This window comes from Rhinolophus sinicus, chromosome 18 (assembly GCF_057876585.1).
Source record: "Rhinolophus sinicus isolate RSI-liver-muscle chromosome 18, RSI-T2T, whole genome shotgun sequence".
NCBI lineage: Eukaryota > Metazoa > Chordata > Mammalia > Chiroptera > Rhinolophidae > Rhinolophus > Rhinolophus sinicus.
Genome location: NC_142518.1, coordinates 46,104,395 through 46,130,537, shown reverse-complemented (window position 1 = coordinate 46,130,537; position 26,143 = coordinate 46,104,395). Strand labels below are relative to the sequence as shown.

The 26,143-nt window shown below is 35.7% G+C and overlaps 1 protein-coding gene across 3 annotated transcripts in view; it reads right to left on the bottom strand.

Annotated features, from left to right (window-relative positions):
• ATP7A (ATPase copper transporting alpha) overlaps window positions 1-26,143 on the bottom strand; it is a 122,764-nt gene that overhangs the window by 21,237 nt on the left and 75,384 nt on the right. For all 3 annotated transcript variants that reach the window (XM_088795214.1, XM_019716367.3, XM_088795215.1), the window contains 11 exons: window positions 25,557-25,718; window positions 22,920-22,996; window positions 22,501-22,726; window positions 20,847-21,080; window positions 12,637-12,728; window positions 11,128-11,255; window positions 9,975-10,129; window positions 9,625-9,759; window positions 7,757-7,951; window positions 6,019-6,201; window positions 4,098-4,314 (listed from right to left, as the gene is read on the bottom strand). In XM_088795214.1, the coding sequence (XP_088651340.1) occupies window positions 4,098-4,314; window positions 6,019-6,201; window positions 7,757-7,951; window positions 9,625-9,759; window positions 9,975-10,129; window positions 11,128-11,255; window positions 12,637-12,728; window positions 20,847-21,080; window positions 22,501-22,726; window positions 22,920-22,996; window positions 25,557-25,718 (1,804 nt within the window). The remainder of the gene's footprint in view (window positions 1-4,097; window positions 4,315-6,018; window positions 6,202-7,756; window positions 7,952-9,624; window positions 9,760-9,974; window positions 10,130-11,127; window positions 11,256-12,636; window positions 12,729-20,846; window positions 21,081-22,500; window positions 22,727-22,919; window positions 22,997-25,556; window positions 25,719-26,143) is intronic.

Genomic DNA, 26,143 nt, shown 5'->3' with positions numbered 1-26,143 from the left:
GGAGAGGCTGTGGAGAAAAAGGAACCCTCATACATTGTTGTTGGGAATGCAGACTGGTGCATCCGCTGTGGACGGCAGTGTGGCGGTTCCTCAAAAAATTACAAATAGAATTACCATATGACCCAGCAATCCCTCTCCTGAGTATCTACCCAAAAAATCTGAAAACATTTAGAGATAAAGACACGTGTGCTCCAATGTTCATTGCAGCTTTGTTTACGGTGGCCAAGACATGGAAACAACCAAAATGTCCTTCGATAGATGAATGGAAAAAGAAGTTGTGGTATATATACACAATGGAATACTATTCGGCGGTAAGAAAAGATGATAAAGGAACATTTGTGACAACATGGATGGATCTTGAGAGAGTAATGCTGAGCGAAATAAGTCAGACAGAAAAAGCAGAGAACCATGTGATTTCACTGATATGTGGTATATAAACCAAAAACAACAAAAGAACAAGACAACAAATGAGAAAGAGAAACTCATAGACACAGACAATAGTTTAGTGGTTGCCAGAGGGTAAGGGGGGTGGGGGGTGGGGGGTGGGAGATGAGGGTAAGGGGGATCGAATATATGGTGATGGAAGGAGAACTGACTCTAGGTGATGAACACACAATGGGATTTATAGATGATGTAATACAGAATTGTACACTGGAAATCTATGTAATTTTAGTAACAATTGTCACCCCAATAAATTTAATAAAATAAAATTAGAAAAATAATTACAAATAGAATTACCATATGATCCAGCAATCCCTTTCCTGGGTATCTACCCCAAAAATCTGGAAACATTTATACATAAAGACACGTGTGCTCCATTGTTCATTGCAGCTTTGTTTACGGTGGCCAAGACATGGAAACAACCAAAATGTCCTTCGATAGATGAACGGATAAAAAAGTTGTGGTATATATACACAATGGAATACTATTCGGCGGTAAGAAAAGATGATATAGGAACATTTGTAACAACATGGATGGATCTTGAGAGTGTAATGCTGAGTGAAATAAGTCAGACAGCAAAAGCAGAGAACCATGTGATTTCACTGATATGTGGTATATAAACCAAAAACAACAAAAGAACAAGACAAACAAATGAGAAACAGAAACTCATAGACACAGACAATAGTTTAGTGGTTAACAGAGGGTAAGGGGGGTGGGGGTTGGGAGATGCAGGTAAGGGGGATCAAATATATGGTGATGGAAGGAGAACTGACTCTGGGTGGTGAACACACAATGGGATATATAGATGATGTAACACAGAATTGTACACCTGAAATCTATATAATTTTACTAACTATTGTCACCCCAGTAAAATTTTAAAAAAAGCTCTTGATCTCACTTACCTCTCTAGCTACTATCCCATTTTCCTGCTTCTGTAAGTAGCAAAACTTCTTGCAAGATTTCTATCTATTGGGTCATATTTTTATCTTCTTGTTGTCTTATAAATCCACTCCAAAAAAACTTTTTTCTCTTCTACTTAAAAGAATTGTTCATACTGTACACCAGGTTACTTTAAAACCTAACGGCAAATTCTCAGTCTACATTTTACTTGCCCTATTAGCAACATTTTACACAGTTAATCACTCACTCCTTGAAATACTTTCTTTGCTTGGCTTCTAGGACACCTCATTCTTACGAGTTACTTCCTCGCTCACCCCTTCTTCTCAGTCTTCTTCTCTGATTCTTCCTCATCACCTTGACCTCTTAATTTGTAGTAATGTATGGCTCGATCCTTAAATCTCCTTTTTCCTCTCTATCTACTCTCACTCATTGACAATCTTACCCAGTCTTGTGGTTTTAAATACCATCCATACCAGCACCATCCAACAAAACTTTCTGTGATGATGGAAATGTTCTATATCTGCTCTGTTTAATAAAGTAGCCACTAACAACATGTAGCTATTGAGCACTGAAATGTGGCTAGTATGGTTGAAGGGCTGAATTTTAAATTAAATTTTACTTAATTTAAATTTAAAAAGTCACATGCAACTAGTAGCTACCATATTGGATAGCGCAGATCTATAAGTGGAGCTCCCAACTCTGTATCTCCAACCCAATCTGTTTCCTTGAACTCCAGACTTGTGCAGCCAATTGTCTACTTGATATTTCCATTTATGTGATATCTCCACTTGAATATCTAAAAGGCACTCAAACTTTACATATCAAAAACTGAACTCCTGATCAGTTTTCTTCAATATTGTCCCACCTGTGGTCTTCCCCATCTTATTTAAATAGTAACCCCACCCTTCTAAATTGCTTAGATCACAAACCTTGGCATAATTCTTAACTCTTGTTTCTCTCATACTCCATAGCCAACCTGTGAGAAAATCTGTCAGCCAGCTTCAAGACACACCCAGAATTTTACCATTTCCTGTGACCTCTACTGTTACCATGCTAGTCCAAGCAACCATTATCTTCCACCTGGATTATGGCAATAGTCCACTAACTCATCTCCCTGCTTCTGCCCTTGCCCTCCCCCCAACAGTATATTTTTACCAGAGCAGCCAGAGTAATACTTTTAAAACATTAAGTCAGATTCTGTCACTCCTCTATTCAAAACTCTCCAGTGGCTTCCCATCTCAGGGTAAAAACCAAAGTCCTTCCAACATCCTTACCTGATCTAGTCCTGTAATACCTTCTCCGATCTCACCTCATATTCTCTTCCCACTCATTTTCTCTGCTCTCCTTGGTGCTCCTCAAACTAGTCAAGCATGCTCCTGGCTCAAATCTCTTGTACTTGACATTCCCCCTGCCTGGAATGCTCTTATCACAGATACTCACCTAACTTTCTCCCTCCCTCTCCTCTGGTTTTTGCTCAAACACCACCTTCTCAATGAGGCCAACCCTTATCATCCTACATAAAATAAGAATGGCTATTCCCAGCATTCCTTACACCCCTTACCCTTCTTTGTTTTTCTCCATAGCACTAACTCCATAAGACATACTATATTTTAAAAATTTATTTGCTCACTGTCTTATGTTCTCCCACTAGGAATTTAAGTTCAATGAGTAGTGACTTTGTCTTTCTTTGACTTTCTGCTCACTGCTGACTTTTTAGTGTCTTGAACAGTGATTAATAAAAATATCAAATGAACAAAATTGCTATGTGCCAGTGTGCTTGATACTAGAAGTTTATAGAAAAATAATAAAGAAATTGCAGTTTAGTAGCATCAGGCAGGTTAATGTTTTCATGCAGTGTACCTAGTACAATAACAGAGTACCATTATGATTAAAAAAGAAGAGCAAATATATCTGCCTATGTATGCTAGTCAGTGAAGGCTTTACTGAAGAGAGATGCGCGATGAGTCTTAGAAGATGAAAATAAGTTCATGAGGTAGATGTCATTGTGGGCAAGGACATTATCCAGAGAAAAGAGTAAATAAAATAATCTAATAAGCATGAAATGACATGATGTAAGGAGGAACTCTAGGTAGTTCCATATGGATGGGATATAGAATACATGGCATAGGAAGCAGTGGGCCATGGAAAAAGACAAGATGGGTAGTACAGGGAATCAGCAGAATATCATGGGGAACAGATCTCGAACAAAGTCCAGAGAGATTGGACTTTGTCCTGCAGGGAACAGAGAGCCAGTAAAGTCGGGATCCTTAACAGAATTCCATGGATGGGCTTTAGGATATATGCAAACCTTCAAAAAAGAAATTTTCTGAGGGGTGAGCATAGCTTTCATCACATTCCTCCAAAGGTTCATGATTCAAAATTAGGTTACAAGCCACTATAATAAGAAAGAAAGTTAGTATTAGTAAGAAAGTTATATAATGAGATTGCTTAGGGAACTAGGGGGAAGGCCACAGGATCTTGTGAAGGACATAAAAGATTTGGAGTAGCTGTGATGAGAAATAAAAAGATAGCGGAAAAAAGATGGAAGGTCATCTAAGGCTAGACTTATCACCCTATAGTGGAATCAAGGAGCACAGTTGGAAAATGTTCTTGAGAGGCCTATGGTAAAATTGATTTGAGAGAATGAAACCATGATGCCGATTTTTGTTTCTTATATAACAGTTCAGGGTTATACAGTTAGACATCTGTTAATTACTGTCCCATAATTCGTACTACAAAGAAAATTATTAGCTTACTTGAGAGCTGAGCATCAATAATCATGGAAGACGAAGTTGATGACTGTTCATTACTTGCATCAATTTGAACCAGAGATGCATTTTTAATATTATTTTCCTCTATCTTCCAGTTATTCTTATGTAGCAAACCTTCAATATTGGTGACTTTACAGCTAATACCACAGCCAGGCACAACCTGGAAATCTGTGCAGGTACCCAAGGTTTCAGTTTCCAGCTCCTAACAAATAGAAACAGAAGGATTTCTTCTGCTGTTTTAATAATCCAAGGTCATCATTAGCAAAATCAAAGGTTACTGATAGTTAATTATAAATGTTTAGAATAAAACTGTCACTTATCATTGCCTATTTGACAGTGGATTTTAATAAGGATAAAGGAACAGAGCATTGAGTATAGTGTTCAAAGTTACAGGAGAACCTCAGAATCCTTTTAGTCCTACTCTCTAAAATGTATACCAAGCATAGAGAACAAAAACTTGGAAAGTTTATCAATATTCTCTGCCCTTTCCAATAAAGAATTATAAGTTAAATATTTAATTCTATTGTCAAGTCATATTTTCTATTCAGTAGAGGACAAAGAGTAACAAAGAACAGGGCCTTCAGTTACCAGAGTGTCTCTCTAGTATAATTCTGTGTCCTTTGTAAGCAAATGAATTCTGGTCCTTTATGTCTTTATCCTCTCTGATGTTCCATGTGGGTTTAAAGAAGCCAGGTCAGTAATAGTTAATAGGTAAAAAGGAAAGAACAAATAAAGAAATGGCAACATCAATGGTAGAAATTACAGCATTTTAACTATAAAATTATGTGAGATAATTTGCAAAGGCCTTATACAAATCAATGAAAAAAAGATAAACAATTCTATGGAATATAGGCAAAGGATACAAGCAGACTGGTTACAGAAAAAAAAATTCAAATGGCCAATACACATATGACAATTTGCTTAACCTTATTCATAATTAAGGAAATGAAAAGCAAACCATCAATCAGTAAATATTTTTCACTTATTAAATTGGAAAAAATAAAGTGGGAAGAATGTGGAGAAATGGGCAGTCATAAGTTCTGGTGAAACTATACACTGGTACAACCTTTCGTGTGGGTGTTGGTACTACTTGACATGTGGGCATTGATAATATTCATCAAAATTTAACTGCATGTATCCTTCGATCTAGCCTTTGCATTGGTAGGCTTTTAACATAGAGATAAACTTGCAAAAGCTGACAAGGATGTTAACTGTACATTGTAAGAGCTAAAAAACAATTGTACAATATGATATAGCTATTAAAAACAATGAGGCAGATCTATATGTCCTGATATGGAAAAAAAATCATTTAATAAAACAAACAAACAAACCCAAAAAAAGCAAGATACCAAAGACTGGTCACTCTGTGACCTTTCTATGTAAAGTTCAAAAGATAATAAATGCATATATTTTGGTATATGCCTTAAAAATGGTTAAGGATGCACACTTGTGAATATACTAAAAATTACTGAATTGTATACTTTACAAGGATAAACTATAAGATGTGGATTTTATCTCAATAAAACTGTTATTTAAAAAGACAGGCTAACATTTGTTAAACTTTGCATAGAGGAATTATGGAAGAGGGCAGGGAATGAGGCTTTCCTTTTTCCTTATGTAACTGAAGTATCTGAAATTTTCCTACTACAAAATATGCATTACTTCTATCTTAGCCTTTTTCAGTCAACAGGGGTTATCTGTGTAGGATTATAATCAATTTCTGTTTTCATCTTTATACTTTTCTGTATGAAGAATCTAAGACATATAAAACAAAATGAGAAAATACAAGTCTCTCTAGCCTCATACCAACTATATACGTAAACCATAATCAAACACCAGTTTGGATTTGGTCTGAGTAATTCCTATAGGAGATGACTACATTAATACACAAGGGAAAAAATTGTACCTGCTTGCAGTATTTGGTTATGGCTGCTCCTAGAGGGTGTTCACTGTTACTTTCAGCAGTTCCCACAATGGCCAGGATCTTATTGCGTGATATTCTGTTACTTTCCACTAGAACCTTTACTTGATTCACTACCGGGGTTCCATGGGTAATGGTTCCAGTCTTATCAAATACCACTACCTTTACCTGTAAGAAAATTAAAATAAAATGCACCTAAATGACTTGGTAATCCTTACTATCACATTTCCAGAAATGAGAGAAAGGTTTATTTTGATAAACATTACTATTTTGTTTCTTAATAATCTGATCCTTGACTTAATTTGACTTAATAAACTGTCTTTGGGAGAACAAAAAGAAGGGAGAATAAAGGAAGAAATACTTTTAATTATACCTAATAGCTCCCCCTTGTAAATGTTCAACCTACGGTGGATATAACAACTAGAACTAACTGTTAAGGGTTGACTGTTAATAGGCAATTAAGAGATGCCTCTAGTAGTGCCTTCAGGGAAAGATAAAGGCTTTCAATACTGACAAATTATAGATCCGTAGGGGAAATCGGGGATTAGGCAGATGATTCTAAGAGAAAGGTAAGTACGTAACTAAGCTGAACACCAGGTAAGACCTTCTGGGTTGCTTTGACTTTATTGGGTCAAGATGAGAAACCTGGCTTGAGAAGAGACAGCTGAGGGAATCAATAAGGGAAATGCAGCCCAGAAAGAAAAAGGAAGAGTTTGGATTAGAGAACACCACCACCTCATAGTAAACTCAGAATATGAATCTTGAAAAATGAATAAATAGCTTGAGGAAACAAGATGAAAAGAGATATGACAACTAAATACAAACCATGGCTCTGGACAAGAGGAAAAAATAGCTTATTAAAGATGTTATGGAGACAACTGAGGAAAACGGAATATGGACTATAGATAATAGTACTATATCAATTTCTTGATTTTGGTCTTTGGACTGTGGTTATGTAAGAGAATGTCCTTCTTGGGAAAAGAATCTGGTATCTGCAGTAAAGGACATAAAGGAGTTCTTTATATCATTCTTGCAACTTTTCTTTAAGTTTGAAATGAAATTATATCAAAATTCAAAAAAATACTATAAAAACTAATAGCCTGTATTCACTGGCTAGATGAGGTCCCAAATCTGTCCTAACCTGCTCTCTGTGTTTACTACTGTATATAGTTTATATCCTCATAAGAACATACTAGAAGAAATATGGTTTTAGTTAAAGTCAAGTAGCCTTGATTGAGATTGTCGTGAAAATCCTAATATGAGAGAGATCAGGGATGTGATTATATTCTGGAAGTCATAGTTGCAAACTGTCAGTTAGTGACAGAAAGGCAAAGAACCTGCACTGTAATCACAGTGGTACCTCTTGGTGAGTTGCACAAACATGGAATCACACACAAATAGGTTAGAAGCCTGGAAGACTTGGGCAAATACCTCTTCTGTCTGCCTGCCCTAAAGACTTCTCTAGTCCTGCTGGGGTAGGACTCCAGGTTTTCCACATCACAGTCTGCCCTAAGAGAGTAGGGGGAGTAGTTTTAGAGATCTTAGATAACTAAGGCCAATCTGGAGCAGAACCAAAATAACACCTTTCCTACCTCAGCCTTCAGGATAGTGCCAGCAGAGGCTCAGCTTATGGACCATGGGGAAATAATTTAAGACTGTTTCTCAGTAGGGGTGCTACTGCCAGTTTGGATGGGACAATTCTTAGTTCTGGGGACTGTCTTACCTTATGAGCCATCTCCAATGGCTCACCGCCTTTGATTAGTATGCCATTTTGAGCACCTACTCCTGTACCCACCATTACAGCAGTTGGAGTGGCCAGCCCCAGGGAACAGGGACATGCAATGCACAGAACTGTGATAGAGGCTTGGAAAGCAAAGCGTATTATCGTTTCTGTTCGGGAGATACTTCTGTTGTAGCCCTTTAGAAGAAAGGTATGAATTTCGGTTATTTATTTAAAGCTGTAGAAAACAAAAGGAACAAAGCTTAACCCTGTTTAAATAAAACCTCAATTTTGAAGTCACACATAATCTTACTTAGCTACCAACATATATGTTTTAGTTACTAGTAAGAAAACTTTGTAATGAATATAAGAAATTGTGACATAACTGGTAAACAAGTCACAGTCCTAAAGTCAAGACTTCAATTTTACTGATTCAGAGTTACAAACTATGGAGTGAATGTAAGGAACAAGCATTTTTTGCCCCATATTGAGACTATAAGTGATTTAGAGATTTTTAAGAATAGCTGCAAACATGTGGCCTAATTCTCAACAAAACTGATCCTAAACAAAAAGAATACTGAACTCTATTTACTGAAACCATAACTCTGCTTTTCACACTATTCTCTCAAGACAATGAAAAAAAATCACCCAATGTACAAAGGGATCTTAATCACATTTCAATAAAATTCTTTTGGATATAACAATGTGAACTGAGTATATCTGGCAGTACTATAGCTCTTCATGACATTTAATACTTGCTTGTGTGGGTATATATGACTATTTTATTAGGATAGATCTCCTAAGACCCCCTGAACTCATGATACACATTCCAAAATACCTTCCAGTAATCCTCTTGTTCAATATGTGCTTAACCAACATGAATCATTTAAAGAAACTTTTTAATATTATATTAATGACCACATCATGGAATAGATACATAGTTGTTATGATTCCACTTGTTATTTAATTGAAGGGACAAACAGCATGAAATAGTGTACAGAACAGCATTTTTAAAAACAAAGAAACCAACAAAGTAAGACTTTCTTATTAGTAATGGCTTTACAGTGCTAGGTTCTTACTAAGTTCTCAAATACTTTAAGTGTTCATTTAAGAGTTGTGTATCTATATAGAAACAGAGTTAGAAGGGACTTTCACAGACATCTAAGTTTATGCTGTCATATGTGTATGTTTTTACCTACACTAGTTCCAATCCTGAAATTTAAATATTATTATCACTATATTACAGATGACAAAACTGAGGCTAAAAGAAGTTAAGTGACTTAAAGATTGTATCTCTAAAATGAGGTAGAGTCCAGGTCTACTTTACCACCTTATGACACCATACTTTAGAGACCATCATAGAACTAGAAAAACGTAGGCACTAATATTGTATTTATAAAGCATTTAATAAATTACAAAGCATTTCTATCACATCACCTTATTTAACTTTCACAACAAGTTATGCAGAATGGGATTAAAATTTCACTTTATAGAGGAGTAAACTGAAGCTCAGAGAGAAATTAAGTTGACCTAAGATCACACAGATGGTATACAGCAGGGCTGAGATCATGAGGTTTTCCTCAATATATCTACAGTCTTTTGTGAAAGCAAAATCATGCTGGGAATGAGACTAGGTTTAAAATGTAAAAATTCAGTACTTGCTTTGGGAAAATCACAAGTCATAATGAAAAAAGTCTTTCTAAAAGGAAATATTTCATATTTATAGAAATGCAAATGCTGTTCTTATCACCCTCCTACTCCAGTTCCTTAAAGATACTAGTAATTATTAAAGTTATTTTCCGATTAATTACCTATGCAAAAAATTCACAAACTATTTTACACAGGGTAAAGAATTGTTACAAGTCACTTACAGAAAAGTAGGTTTCCACAACTTGAAAATTCAGAAATCCAATTATAATCCAAACCAAGAGGGTAACAATGGAAATAATAACAATAAAAGGAACAAAGTAGCCACTGATTTTGTCTGCAAACTGCTGGATAGGAGCCTAGAATTTAAAAAAAAATAATAATATGTATATCAAAGTCTCCTTTTTTGATGATGAAGAGAGTATTTTGGTACTGAGCACAAACAGAACTATTTTAATAAACTCCATATTAATGCAAATAGAATTAATCAAAGGAAAATATAAAAACTAGATCAAGATTAATACTGAGTAGGATTTAAAGAAAATACTTTGTTTCTCCTAGGGAGTTAAGTTACCTTTGAAGTTTGTGCCTCCTCCACAAGTTTGACAATTTGAGAAAGGGTTGTGTCAGCTCCTACGTGGGTAGCACGGATAAGTAGTGACCCATTCTGGTTAATAGAACCAGCAATCACTGGGCTGCCCAATTTCTTAGCCACAGGCATTGCCTCCCCTGTGTAAGGAGTGAAGATAGATTTAGGAGCATAAATAAGTACTATTTGAAACATACCATTATTTGCTAATTGTCAAAAAATATCTAGAAAGGAGATTCTTCATGAACTAGAATCTGGACAAATGCCAGGTGAAAGCTGTCTTCCCTCTTACCTTATGTCAGCTCTGGGCCAAATACAAGCACACATATCTTAAACTGGAAAAGCCTAATATGCTAGCTCTTGTTGGCAGCTATTTCTGGAGCTCCACCCCAGTCTTAAATTATTGGTTCCCAGCCTATTCCCAAGGAGCACTTAGAAATGTGGGAGGGAGTTCTTGTTTATAATATCTACCGGTGGGGAACAGGGTGCTTCTACTCCCATTTTGCGGGCCAGGGTCAAGGATGCTACCTCATATACTATAATGTATAAGTCCCCCAGAACTAAGAACTGTCCCATCCCAACTGGCAATAGCACCCCTACTGAGAAACAGTCTTAATTTCCCCATGGTCCATAAACTGAGCCTCTCCTGGCACTATTCTGAGGGCTGAGGTAGGAAAGCTGTTATTTTGGTTCTGCTCTAGATTGGCCTTAGTTATATAAGATCGCTAAAACTACTCCACCTACTCTCTTAGAGCAGACGCTGATGTGGAAAACCTGGAGTCTTACCCCCAACTCTGATGAGAACAGTCTTTAGGGCAGGAAGACAAAATAGGTAACTTGGCAGGTAAATTTGCCAAAGTCTATTGGGCTCTAAAGTACAATGAGATCATTTCCTATGGTTCTTTCTACATTCTAGTAATTAACAATCCTCAGTGAAAACAGCCTTCACTAGCATAACTAAAACTATAAAGCATATCTGCAGAAATTTATTTAATAGTGTTAAAAAGAACTCATTCTTCTTTGTTCCTTATTTACTCATTCCATAGTTTCTACAAAAAGCCCTTCACCTTTCATTTCTATTTTTCATTAACACTGAATTCACTTCACTTTTATGTCATGATCCTCTGAAAGAACAAACCTGTGATGAGGGACTCATCTACCATAGAATGTCCTTCAATAACACGACCATCCACTGGAAATTTGCCTCCTGGAACCACTTTAATGATGTCTCCACGTTGTACAAGTTCCACATCCACTTGTTCTTCACTGGACATGAGTTAAAATAAAAATCATTATGACAATATGCTTCTCACCCTGATTTTTTCCATGCAAGCTTTTATTTTTAGTTCATATCAAGCTTGTGGTTCCATAATTGCTACCAATGAAAGCTAGAACTAATATTTAAACTAGGAACCATGGTACAATGTCAGTCCTGTTCACTGTTGGGGAACAGCTCAGTGCCTGGCACAAAGTAGGCACTCTAAACATTTGTGGAATAGTCATTGAATAAATAAATGAAAGCTTTAGAAAATAATGTAATGGGTTTTATTTAACTAAATAATTTATTTATTGTGTAAATTTGCCTAAATAATTTTATGAGTATACAAATGAGAAATACAAAAGAATAAAATCTAATCAAGTTTTAGCTTTAACTTCCAGTTTACAGGTAATATAGGAGTTACAGAACAAATTAAATAATACCACAAGGAATCAAAGACAGCAATTCAGACTGTGGGATATTCTATAGGACAACTGATGGATGTTTCCTTAACAAGTCAATTGTGTGGAGAGGGAGGAGGGGGGAGGAAGGAGAGGAAGAAAGAGAGGGAGAAGCTGCTCTAGATTAAAAGAAACGTGCACAAAAAAAGACACATGCAATGTAATGGCTCTGTGCGATGTCAGAGGGATAATGGATGGGGGAGGGGGTTGTCACTGTGTGAGGGATATAAATGATAAATAGACGTCTATTACATTGTTTTGTGCACCTGAAACTAATGAAAAAAAATAGTCATAGGTATGTAAAGTACAGCACAGGGAATAGTCAGTAATATTGGAATAATGATGCACAGTACCAGATGGGTACTAGACTTATTAGGGTAATAACTTCATAAAGTACATAAATGTATAATCACTAAATTGTACACCTGAAACTAATATAATACTGTATGTCAACTGTAATTGAAAAATAAATTTAAAAAAGAGTAAAAAAAGAAACATGCAGTCAAATGTAATGACACATGGACCTTGCTTAAATTCCATTTCAAACAATGAAACTTAAACGTTTTGGACACAACAAGAGAAATGTGAATATGGACTGTGTATGAGATGATATTAAGGATTCATTATTGTTCACTCTGTTACATGAAATATGGTGTTACATTTATATAAGAATATGTCTTATTTTTAGCGATGTTACAGGAATATTCAGCAATAAAATGATATGACTGGAACAGACTTTAAAATACTACTGCAACAATAGAAAGACACAATGTACAGATGAAGTAAAGTCCGGCAAAAGGTGAATAATTGTTAAATCTGGGGGATGGATTACATGGGTCCATTATACTCTTCTCTCTACTTCTGCACATATTTGATATTTTCATAAGGAGTTAAAAAAGAAAAGGGGAAAGAATGAAGATATAAATACCTCAAGAGGATATTATCAGAGTCAAGAGTTACAATAGTTGCTTCTGTAGCTTGTAGTGAAATTAGCTTGGCTAGAGCCTCTGATGTTTTACCCTATAAATTAAAAAAAATTTTTTTAACAACGTTAAGGGAAAAAAAAATCTCAGGGTCTTACCTAAAATAAAGATATAATCTTTAACATTTACCCAAAAACAGCTTTAGAAATATTAACTAGTTCAAATCAGAACATGTTTCACTTTTAAAATATGAAGTACACAAAATACGAAATGCATTATTAGGTATAATTTGTAAATAAAAAATGTAAATGAATAAGAAAAACATTAGGAACCCAACAGGTACACAGGCAAAGGACAGGAATAGGCAATTGATTTACGAAGAAATATACCGTCTTTTGCTGTGTGAAATGTGCTCCCGTGTATAATGCACACGCACGTTTTTCACCCAAACTTCAGGGAAAAAAATCTTTTGCTTTCATTTTTTAATTCAAATTTACATTTGTTTACATTTAGGTAATTGTTTTTTGTATTATAAGGGAATTTTAGCATTTACATACTTTTTACTTTTATTTTTTTTAAGTTTATTTGGGTGACAATTGTTAGTAAAATTACATAGATTTCAGGTGTACAATTCTTTTTTTTTTTAATTTATTGGGGTGAAAACTTGTTAGTAAAATTATATATATTTCAGGTGTACAATTCTTTACTATATCATCTATAAATCCCATTGTGTGTTCACCACCCACAGTCAGTTTTCCTTCCATCACCATATATTTGATCCCCCTTACCCTCATCTCCCACCCCTCACCCCCCTTACCCTCTGGTAACACCTAAACTATTGTCTGTGTCTATGAGTTTTTGTTTCTCATTTGTCTGTCTTGTTCTATTGTTGTTTTTGGTTTATATACCACATATCAGTGAAATCACATGGTTCTCCGCTTTTTCTGTCTGACTTATTTCGCTTAGCATTATACTCTCAAGATCCATCCATGTTGTCACAAATGGTCCTATTTCATCTTTTCTTACCGCTGAATAGTACTCCATTGTGTATATATACCAACACTTCTTTATCAATTCATCTATCAAAGGACATTTTGGTTGTTTCCTTGTCTTGGCCACCGTAAATAAAGCTGCAATGAACATCGGAGTACACCTGTCTTTATATATAAATGTTTTCAGAATTTTTGGGTAGATACCCAGGAGAGGGATTGCTGGGTCATATGGAAATTCTATTCGTAATTTTCTGAGGAACCTCCGCACTGCCTTGCATAGCGGCTGCACCAGTCAGCATTCCCACCAACAGTGTATGAGGGTTCCTTTTTCTCCACAGCCTCTCCAACACTTGTTACTATTTGTCTTGTTCATGGTAGCCATTCTGACAGGGGTGAGGTGATATCTCATTGTGGTTTTGATTTGCATTTCTCTGCTGATTAGTGATGAGCATTTTTTCAATGTGTATTTGCCATCTGTATGTCCTCTTTGGAGAAATGTCTCTTCAGGTCATCTGCCCATTTTTCAATTGGGTTGTTTTTTTGTTGTTGAGTTGCATGAGTTCCTTGTATACTTTGGATATTAGCCTTCTATCAGAGGCACTGTTTGCAAAATCTTCACCCATTCAGTTGGTTGCCTCTTTATTTTGTTGATGGTTTCTTTTGCTGTGCAGTAGCTTTTAAGTTTCATATAGTCCCGTTCGTTTATTTTAGCTTTTACTTCCCTTGCCTTTGGAGTCAAATTCATAAAATGCTCTTTGAACCCAAGGTCTGTAAGTTTAGTACCTATGTTTTCTTCTATGCAGCTTATTGTGTCAGGTCTTATGCTTAAGTCTTTGATCCATTTTGAATTAATTTTAGTACATGGTGAAAGATAGCAGTATAGTTTCATTCTTTTGCATGTGGCTATCCTATTCTGCTAGCACCATTTATTGAAGAGGCTGTATTTCCTCCATTGCATGTTTTTAGCTTCTTTGTCAAAAATTATCTGTCCATATTTATGTGGTTTTATTTCTGGGTTCTCAATTCTATTCCATTGGTCTATGTGTCTGTTTTTCTGGCAATACCATGTTGTTTTGATTATTGTAGCCCTGTAATACAAGATAAAAGTCAGGGAGTGTGACACCTCGAGTATTGTTCTTTTTTCTTAAGATTCCTTTGGCTATTCAGGGTCTTTTGTGGTTCCAAACAAATCTGATGATTTTTTGTTCTACTTTTTAAAAAAATGCCATTGGGATTTTCATGGTGATTGCATTAAATCTGTATATTATATTGCTTTGGGTAATATGGCCATTTTAACTATGTTGATTCTTCCAATCCATAAGCATGGAATGTTTTTCCATTTCTTTGTGTCTTCAATTTCTTTTAAAAATGTCTTGTAGTTTTCAGCATATAGCTCTTTCACATCCTTGGTTAAGTTTATTCCTAGGTATTTTGTTCTTTTTGCTGCAATTGCAAAAGGAATTGTTTTTTGCATTTCTTTTTCTGAGATTTCATTGTTAGTATATAGGAATCTAATGGACTTTTGTACGTTGATTTCGTAGCCGGCAACTTTACCGTATTTGTTGATTGTTTCTCATAGCTCTTTGTTGGAGTCTTTAGGGTTTTCTATATATAGCATCATATCATCTGCAAAGAGTGACAACTTCTTCATTCCCAATTTGGATGCCTTTATTTCTTTCTCTTGTCTGATTGCTCTGGCAAGGACTTTCAACACTATCTTGAAAAGCAGAGGGGATAGGGGACAGCCGTATCGTGTTCCTGAACGGAGAGCAAAGGGCTTCAGTTTTTCACCATTAATTATGAGATTAGCTGAGGGTTTGTCATATATGGCCTTTATTATGTTAAGATATTTCCCTTCTATACCTATTTTATTGTTTTAATCATAAATGGAATTTGTATCTTGTCCACTGCTTCTTCTGCATCAATTTATGTAATCATTTGTTTTTTGTCCTTTATATTGTATATGTGATGTACCACATTGATGGATTTGCGGATGTTGAACCATCCTTGTGCTCCAGAGATTAATCCCACTTGGTTGTGATGAATAATCTTTTTCATGTATTGTTGTATTAGATTAATAAGAATTTTGTTTAGGATTTTTACATCTGTCTTCATCAGAGATATTGGTCTGTAGTTTTTTTTTGTGTTGTCCTTACCAGGTTTTGGTGTCAGGGTAATGTTGGCCTCATAAAATGAGTAAGGGAGTACTGCTTCTTCTTCAATTTTTTGGAGGAGTTTGAGCAGGATTGGTATTAGATCCTCTTTGAAGGTTTGGTAGAATTCATTAGTGAAGCCATCTGGTCCTGGACTTTTGCCTTTAGGAAGGTTTTGGAGGACTGATTCAATTTGGTTACTACTGATCAGTCTGTTTACATTTTCCAGTTCTTCATGGTTCAGCATAGGAAGGCTATATGTGTCTAAGAACTTGTGCATTTCTTCTAGGTGATTGAATTTGGTGGCATATAGTCCTTCATAGTATTTTTGGACGATCCACTGTATTTCTGTGCCATCTGTGACAACATCCCGTTTTTCATTTCTGATTTTGTTAATTAGTGTCTTCCCTCGTTTCACCTTAGTGAGTCTAGCCAAGAGTTTGTGAATTTTGTTAATCTTTTCAAAGAACCAGCTCTTTGTCACATTAATTTTTTCTATTGTATTTTGTTCTCTATTTCATTTAGTTCTGCTCTGATTTTTGTTACTTCCTTTCTTCTGCCGACCTTGGGTTTCATTTATTCTTCTTTTCAGTTCTTCAAGGTGTAACATGAGGTTACTTATTTGAGATTTCTCTTGTTTCTTCAGATAGGCCTCTAATGATATAAATCTCCCTCTTAAAACTGCTTTCGCTGCATCCCAAAAATTTTGGTAGGATATTCTCATTGTCATTTGTTTCTGTGTATCTTTCGATCTCTCCTCTAATTTCTTCTTTGACTCGGTCGTTCTTTAGAAGTATGTTGTTTAATCTCCATGTATTTGTGTTTTTTCCTGATTTCTTTTTGCAGTTGATATCCAATTTCAAAGCCTTGTGATCAGAGAATATGCCTGGTATGATTTCAATGTTCTTAAATTTGCTGAGGCTGATTTTATGTCCCAATATATGGTCTATCCTTGAAAATGTTCCTTGTACACTAGAAAAGAATGTATAGTCTGATGTTTTAGGATGAAGTGTTCTATAAATGTGAATTATGTCCATTTCATCTAATGTGTCAGTTAGGGCTGCTATTTCGTTATTTATTTTCTGTTGGATGAGCTGTCCATAGATGTCAATGTTGTATTTAAGTCCCCTAGTATAATTGTGTTTTGGTCAATTTCTCCCTTTAGTTCTGTTAGTAGTTGCTTGGTATATTTTGGTACTCCCTGATTGGGGGCATAAATATCGATGACTGTTATGTCTTCTTGTTGTATAGTCACCTTTACCATTATGAAATGTCCATCTTTGTCTCTTGTTACCTTTTTCACCCTGAAGTCTGTTTCAATTGATATCAGTATGGCTACACCTAATTTTCTCTGGATACCGTTTGCTTGGAGTGTCAATTTCCACCCTTTCACTTTGAGTCTATGCTTGTCCTAGTAGCTGAGATGTGTCTCTTGGAGACAGCATATGGTTGGGTTTAGTTTTTTGATCCAATCTGCTACTCTGTGCCTTTTTATTGGTGAGTTGAGTCCATTTACATTTAGGGTCATTATTGATATGTGAGAATTTCCTGTCATTCTATCTTTAGTTTTCTAGTAAGGCTGTGTCTCCACTGTTTATTTGCCTTTCTTTTGCTGTCTATTATTTCTGTGATGTGGTATTCTATGATGTTTCCCTCTGTTTCTTCTTTTATTACAGTGTATGTTTCAGTTTTGGAGTTTTTTTTTGAGTGGTTACCCTTAAGTACATGAAAAAGAGTCTGATATTTAGAGTATTTCATTTTCTTCAGCATGCTTACTCTCTCCATTCCCATATTCCGGTTCAGTCCTTTACTCTCCCCCTTTTTATGTTTGGGTTGCCACAAATTGTCCCTGTTGATGTTGGTCGAATAGCCTCCTTTAGTATTTCTTGCAGCGCAGGTCGTGCATTAGAAAATTCCCTGAGCTTCTGTATGTCTGGAAAGGTCTTTATTCCTCCTTCATATTTAAAGAGTGTTTTGCTGGATATATTATTCTTGACTCATAATTTCTCTCTTTCAATAGTTTGAATATTTGGTTCCACTCCCTCCTGGCTTGTAGAGTTTCTGCTGGAAACTGATGATGATCTAATGGGCTTTCCTTTGTAGGTTACCGTCTTTTTTCCCCTGGCTGCCGTGATGATTCTTTCTTTGTTGTTGATTTTAGACAGCTTCAATACAAGGTGCCTTGGAGAAGGCCTGTTGGGATTGAGGCAATTAGGTTTTATATTTCCTTCTTGGATTCTAGAATCCAGTTCTGTCCACAAATTTGGGAAGTTCTCATCGACAATTTGTTTGAATATATTCTGTTCCCTTCTCTCTTTCTTCCCCCTGTGGTATGCCCATTATTCTTATATTGCTCTTTCTGATGGAGTCAGAAAGTTCTTGTAGAGTTCTTTCATTTCTTTTAAGTCTCGTCTCTTTCTTCTTCCATCCGTGTCATTTCCAGGTTTCTATCTTCGATGTCACTGATTCTTTCCTCTATCTGGTCAACTCTACTACCTAAGCTGGCTATTTCATTCTTAATTTCTTGTATTGAGTTCTTAATTTCCAGAAATTCTATTTGGCTCTTTTTTAAAATTTCAATCTCTTTCTTAAAATGCTCATGTTGTTCTTTTATTCTGTTTCTGAGTTCATTAAACTGCGTTTCTGTGTTTTCTTGCATCTAGTTGAGTTTTTTCAGAACTGCAATCTTGAATTCTCTGTCATTTAAGTCACATAGTGACATCATATCTTTAAGTTCCTTTTCTGGAGACTTTTCACTTTCTTTCTGAGCTGTCTTGTTGCCTTGGTTATTCATGGCCATTACTGGTTTATTATTTTTCGTCCTACACATCTACAGGAGTGGCTTCAGCAACAGGTTGATAGGAAGATGTCTTTCGTTTTCCGGTACTTGTTGGTGGAATGTTTTATTTCTTCTCTGACTGCAGCCTTTTTTTCTCTCACACGGTAGTGCTATGTTTCCTCTGCATTATTCCAGCTTCTCACCCAGTGGGGGGATTCCCTGGGAGACGGGCTTCTCCTCTGTTAGTAGTTCACCTGGGTCACAGGGCACAGTGTCTGTGTGGGTGTGTGGAGAGCTTTTGAAGTTCCAAAGCTCTTCCTGCACCAGATTCAGAGCCCATATGTTTCAGCAGTTATGTTTACTCCTGCAGGGATCCGCCCAGATAGTTGGAGCCAGGAGCGGGGTGAATTGTAAGAGGTGGCCCAGAGCAATGGAAGCGACCACTACCACAGCCGGTCCTGCTTCCACAGCTCCCTCCCCTTTGCCAGAACTAGTTGGGCTGTGAATCTGTGTCTGCGATCCTCAGTTCTCAGAACAGCAAATATTCTGTTCTTTTTATCTGATACTGCTACTGTTCTACTTCTAGCACTGAGCACTGGGGGTGGGGTGAGCTCTGGGAGGGCACGGAGGAGGGGGCTAGTCTCAGTGCCTAAGGCTTCTGTTCTTTGCGGCAGTGTGGGCTTAAACCACCGTTTTCAGCCTTCTTCCCTCAGTCTTTTCCCCGAGGTCTCTGCCGTGAGCGTTGGGTTCAGCCGTGTCATTTGCTGTCCCCTCAGCCCTGTGGGCCATAAGTGGAGCCCTAGCAGTCCGAGTTCTTCCCTCTCCCGCAGCTGCGGTAGCTCCGGGATGCAGCGAGCTCGGAGCACTTAGCTATGTCTGTGTCCTGTGCCCACGTGGCTCCGTCATCGCACTTCTCCCTTCCCTCCTCCCCTGCTCGTGCGATTCGCCAACCTTTAGATGAATTCAGTAGTGCGACTCTTCGTCTTGCCTGTCTGCTGTGCAGGGAGTGCTTTGTAGAGAGTTATTGTTGTTTGATTAGTTGTAAATTCCAGGGGAGCTTTACAGAGGCTCACCTCAGGCCACCATTTTGATCAGCATTTATTTTTTAACACATTATGGGACAAGAAATTTTATGTACCAGTAACAAATTTATGATATGTATGCATCATAGAAGGCCAAGAACTCTTGTCACTGCAAACTCATTGTTAAGTTCATCAAAACCAATTATCGTAATACAGGGTATCATTTTGTATATGGGTATTGTTCTTGACTTCTAGAGTTATACTTTTAACTCATAAGCATAAATGAAAGAATAACATTTATACAGATGTGGAATTAGCACTACCCATGTATAACACACATCGTTATTTTTCCCTCACAAATTTGGGCAAAAAAGTGCACATTATATACAGCAAAATATGGTAATACCCAATATGTAGAGAAATGTTTACCCTAGCTATTAATGGAAAGAATGCAAACTATAGCAGTTCTATGATACCATTTCATGCTACTGACCGAGCAAGAATTTATGTAGTACAATGCTGATGAAGTTGTAATAAAACTACTTCACTAACATATACTAGCTGGCAAAAATTGTTACAAGTTGTAGCATGAGCCACAGAAAGATTTATGCCTTTTAAACATATGCTTTGTAATTTATCCTAAGATATTAATTCAATAGAAATGACTATTAGACATGAATATGTTTAATGCTGGGTTATCTAAAATTAAAAATTAGAAACAGTTTGGTGAACTGAGAACAAAACCAGAATGGTTTAGTAAATTACAGCACATTGATTTGACAGAATGTTATTCAGAAATACCAGGTAATTATGTACATCTAGACTGAAAAAATGGAGTAAAAAACTTTAGAGTATACGTATCACTTGTACTCTGTAAGTGGTATGTATACTCTGTAAAATATAAATGTATGTATAACAGGATCAGAAAGTGATTTTCATTATAGCATGAGATTATGGGTGAATATTTTTTCATCATTTTAAATCTTGTGGTCACATCAAATTTTCCATTAATAATGTGATATAAATAAGTAACTTCTCAAATGCCTCACTCTGAAATACGGATATATTGTACTATCTACAGTATTAATTCCATAAATTTGGTAAATCTTCTAAAGGAATATTTAAAATATTGCCAAACAAAAATAAATACTTCTTTCAGTAAATGATTAACTACATAAATCAATATATTTTTCCAATAACTGGTCTAGAAAATATTACGGTCATTTATCCACCCAAGATTTTAACAAATGTCACCTTTTCTTACTTTACCTTTGCTATATGTTCCAGCCACCGGCCTAGAGCAATAAATACAAACAGCATAGGAGGCGTGTCAAAGAAAGTAACAGGGTTCACTTTGGCTCTCTCATACATTGCAACTAGAAGAATAACCAAAGAGTAGGCAAATGCAATCGTGGTAGCCAGCACAATCAGTACATCCATATTCGCAGTTTTATGCATCAGTGCTTTGTAGGCCTGAATGTAGAAGTACCAGCCTCCGAAGAACTGTAATATAGAAATAATAATCATTGCTTTTTTAAAAATGGTGAAACTTCCTTTGGCTTTTATCTAATCCATAAACAATAAGGAGAGATTTTAAGTTTAAACAATAGTTAGTATTTTAGCATATATGTGTGTGCAAGGATTCAAATTGCTGTATAAGCCCATGGCAGCTGTCCTCTATGATTAAATGAACAGTCCATAATATAAAATCAGATGGTTCTTAGATTTTTCTCTTTGATGCTAGCAAAAACAAGAAACAGGGGAAAAAAACTGTTATTTTGACAAGGATTTTTTATATAAAACTCATCTTGCTAAGTGAAATAAGTCAGACAGAGAAAGACAAATACCACATAATTTCACTTATTTATGGAATCTAAAAACCAAAATAAACAAGCAAACAAAACAGAAAAACTCATAGGTACAAACTGATGGTTGCTAGCTGGGAGGAGGGTTGAGGGGCTGGGTGAAAAAGGTGAAGGGATTAAGAAGTACAAAATGGTAGTTACAAAATAGTCATGGGGATGTAAAGTGCTGCATAGGGAATATAGTCAATAATGTAATAACTATGTATGGTGCCAGGTGGGTTCTAGATTTACCAAAGGGGAGAAACACTTCGTAAATTATAAAAATGTCCAACCACTATGCCGTACACCTGACCTGAAACTAATATAATATTGAATGTCAAATGTAATTTTAAAAAATAATAGAAATTTTAAAAACCCTCATCCCCCATTTCTAAAATTCAACCTAAGTGGTATATCACAAGCTATTAGATCTGTTGGCTGTTTTCGTTGGTAAACGTAACTGGAAAGATTATTTTTCATGAGTATAGAGAAACATACTAGGATTAAAAAATATTATTGCTTTTTACAAGGATCAGAAAAAGGAATAGATTTATTAGATGGAAATGATCCACAGTAAAAGTTTATCTCAAAAGAAGGGTTGACAATATACAGAAAGTAATGAATTTAGGTGCCAGGGAGAAATAGTAAAAAAAAACATATAATGCAATAATTATAATTATTTTACTTTATATAATAAACAAATAAAAATACATTTATAATATATTTAATATAATGTAATTAATTTAAAATACTGAACATTAAATATATATTAAATTTTATTGTTATAATAATTTTAAAAATAACATTACATATAAAGCAGATATGAATACCAAATTCATATCTAAATATAAATTGAATTCTTATTCTCTGCTTTGTCATTAAACAACATCCATAGGGGTTAAGCAGAATTTATTATCTACTTTAACTAACCACTCAGTTTAAGATTATTTTTATAAAACATCCAGCATAAAATGATTGGACTTCCGGCTAATAGCTGCTTTGCACCTGAAAATATTTTGCCTGTCACATTTTGGCTATTTTTAATTATTAAAAAATATACTTGTTAACATTTTACTTGCCTGTACAGGTAAACACAATAAAAGGGATAGCAAATTCATAATGGACAATCCTGGCAGGATCTGGCGCTCCAGGAACATAGAAGAATGAATGTTGATCATTTCTTCTTGACTCATGTTCTGATTATGGTGAAGAGTTGCAAGGTGGTGGTCCATGACCATCATATATACCATCAGCCCCATTACAGGAACACAGAAAAGCAAGCTCACAAGGAAGGACCGTTTCCATCTTATGTAGAAAAGAAAAATCATTTTAGTAAGTAACTAATGGTTAAAGAGTCTACGTACTACAGCAAAATACAAGTTGTGACCACTCTACTGTGTATAATGATGATATTGTAAAAACTGACAAGATAAGAGGATGTTAAATTTGTAATGAAGAGTCAAAATCTGTTTTTCACTGACACTCCAAAAGTACTTACTGTCTTATTTCTCGTTTATGGTCTAGGTGGCTTGCTGACCGATCCTTCTTGACCAAAGAAGCTTCAAAACCCAAGCTCTAAAGGAAATTCACAAGAGAACAATTATTTCACTGAATGTATAAATACTATGTAGAGAAATTCTAAGCCATGGTACTGTCATTAAGAACAATTCAATTACTGAGAGCAAGTAACTCTGGGGAATATAAAGATGAAGATGTGCTTCCTAGATGCAAAAATCCTCAACCAAATATTAGCGAACCATACTCAACAATACAGTAGAAGGATTATACACTGTGATCAAGTGGGATTTATTCCTGGAAAGCAAGGATGGTTCTATATGCACAAATCAATCAACATGATTCAACACATCAACAATACCAAGCATAAAAATCATATGATCATATCAATAAATGCAGAAAAAAGCATTTGAGAAAATTCACCATCCATTTATGATAAAAACCCTCAGCAAAATGGGTATAGAGGAAATTTACTTCAATATAATAAAGGATATACACATATATGACAAACCCACAGCTACAATACTCAATAGTGAAAAGCTGAAAGCTTTTCTTCTAAGATCAGGAAAAAGACAAGGATGCCCACTCTCACCACTTTTATTCAACACAATACTGGAAGTCCTAGCCACAGCACTCAGACAAGAAAAAGAAATAAAAGGCACCCAAATTAGAAAGGAAGAAGTAAAACTGTCACTATTTTCAGATGATATGATGTTATACGAGGTATGAAAATTAAGTTCACGAACTTGTTGCAATGATGCTGCTAACCTTTTTTTTTATATCAGAGGGATTATTCATTATGAATTTGTACCAGCTGGACAAACAGTTCACTAAGTTTACTATTTGGAAGTGCTGAAAAGGCTGCTTGAAAAAGTTAGACGACCTGAACTTTTTGCCAACAATTCAAGGCTCTTGCATCATGAAAATGCATCAGCTCACACGGCACTGTGTGTCAGGGAGTGTTTAGCTAGTATACAAACAACTGTATTGGAGCACCCTCCCTACTCATCTGATCTGGCCTCCAATGACTTCTTTCTTTACCCAAAGACAAAGGAAATATTGAAAGGAGGACATTTTGATGACATTCAGAACATCAAGGGTAATACGATCACAGCTCCAATGGTCATTCCAGAAAAAGAGTTCCAAAATTACTTTGAAGGGTGGACAAGGCGCTGGTGTCGGTGCATAGCTTCCCAAGGGGAGTACTTCGAACGTGACCATAGTGACATTCAGCAATGAGGTATGTAACACTTTTTCTAGGATGAGTTTGTGAACTTAATTGTCTGACCTCATATGTAGAAATCCCTAAAGACTCCACCAAGAACTATTAGAATAAAGGAATTCAGTAAAGTTGCAGGATACAAAATTAGAATACAGAAATCTGTTGTGTTTGTACACACTAATGAACCCTCAGAAGGAGAAATTAAGAAAAAATAACACAAACAAAAATTTTCCTCAATGAAACAAAGTATTAAAATAAAACCACACCCTAAGTAAGACTCATAGAATCAAAGAAAGTAACACAGTATATTTTCAATTGCTAAGGAAAATGCTGTCATCTAACATCTGTTGGCAGTGTAGTACAGTGAAAAAGTAGGCCTGAGCTTTGGAGTCTCAAAGATTAGGCTCAAATTCCAGCTATACTTACTAGCTACCATGTTTCTCTGAAAATAAGACCTAACTGGAAAACAAGCTGTAGCATGATATTTTTCAGGATGCTTGTAATATAAAATAAGCCCTAATACGTCTTTTGGAGTGAAAATTAATATAAGACCTGCTCTTATTTTCGGGGAAATATGGTAGGGCTTATTTTAATATTATGACCATCCTGAAAAATCATGCTAGGGCTTATTTTCCAGTTAGGTCTTATTTTGGGGGAAACACAGTATTTGACTCTGGGAAATTAACTTAACTTCTCTTTACCTGAGTTTCCTCACCTCCAAACTGAAGATAACAGCAATGTTGTAAGAATTAAATTAAGAGTTGAAGCTTTGCAATCTTGATAACTGATACATAGAAGGTACTCCATACTGCTAGCTTCACAAAGATGTTAATGGTATTACTATCCATATTAATAGGATGTTATCTGAACTATTAATATGCTTTATATCATTAAAACACAAATGGTATAGCACATTGAAACTTTTAAGGCACTTCCGTATGTACTACCACTTCAGATTTACCAAAGAATACAGGATGAATTTATCACAAAGAAAAGAGTTTAGTCTTTAAATTTCTTACTTTAACGTAAAAATACATCTTTTGCTTTGACCAAACAAACAATAAAGCATCTAACAGGATGCTTCACTTTCTTAGGGATTAACATGAATCTTACTCATAACAAATTGCATTTTACTCCCATTTTCTAAACACTGTGGTTCTACTTTAAGTCTGATCCTGATTAATAATGTAATAGTTGTATGTCTTTGCCTAACTCTTCCTGACAAATACCCCCTAAAAGGTCATACACATTACATTAAATTTTGAGACAGATGTTGTCTAGAGTAACCAAAGGGGTCTGATTTTTTTCATTGTCTCTGTCTGATATAAACCAGAAGCAATTCAAAGGAGTGCTGATTGAACAGGCAAGAACACAGAAATGCAAAGTGTTGGCACTTACTTCAATTATATGGATAATATCTCTGGGGCCAATAATTTCTGGATCATATTTAATATGTGCTTTGTTGGTTGCCAGGGCAACAGAGCAGTAGAAGATCCCTCTGTGTTTTGTGAGGGTAGACTCTATTTTATGTACACAGGAAGCACACGTCATTCCTCTCACCTGTTAAAGACAAAGACTTTGTTATTCAGAAATATACCTTTTCCTCCATTAAAAATGAGTCATTACTTTAAATTAAAACAACTCTTATAACACGGGATTAACACACAAGATCTTATTTGCACTATTAATATGCTTTGGATATGACCACTAGAATGCTTTTTCTATATCACATTGAATGAACAAAGATGGGTCAGCTGCAACAGGTTAAACAAAAGAGGATCTCATTAAAAGTCTCCCTCTTCCTGTCACTACTTATTGAGAGAGGACTTGACAAATCATTATTTCTTGTATTCAATGCCTTGCTTCCGTCTAGACTTTTTTTCATCCTGCTAAAGTATATAGCCTTTAGTATTACTTTTAGTGAAAGTTAATGGGTGATAAACGTGTTCTATCTTTGTTTAAAAATGTATTTTGCCCTATGTGTT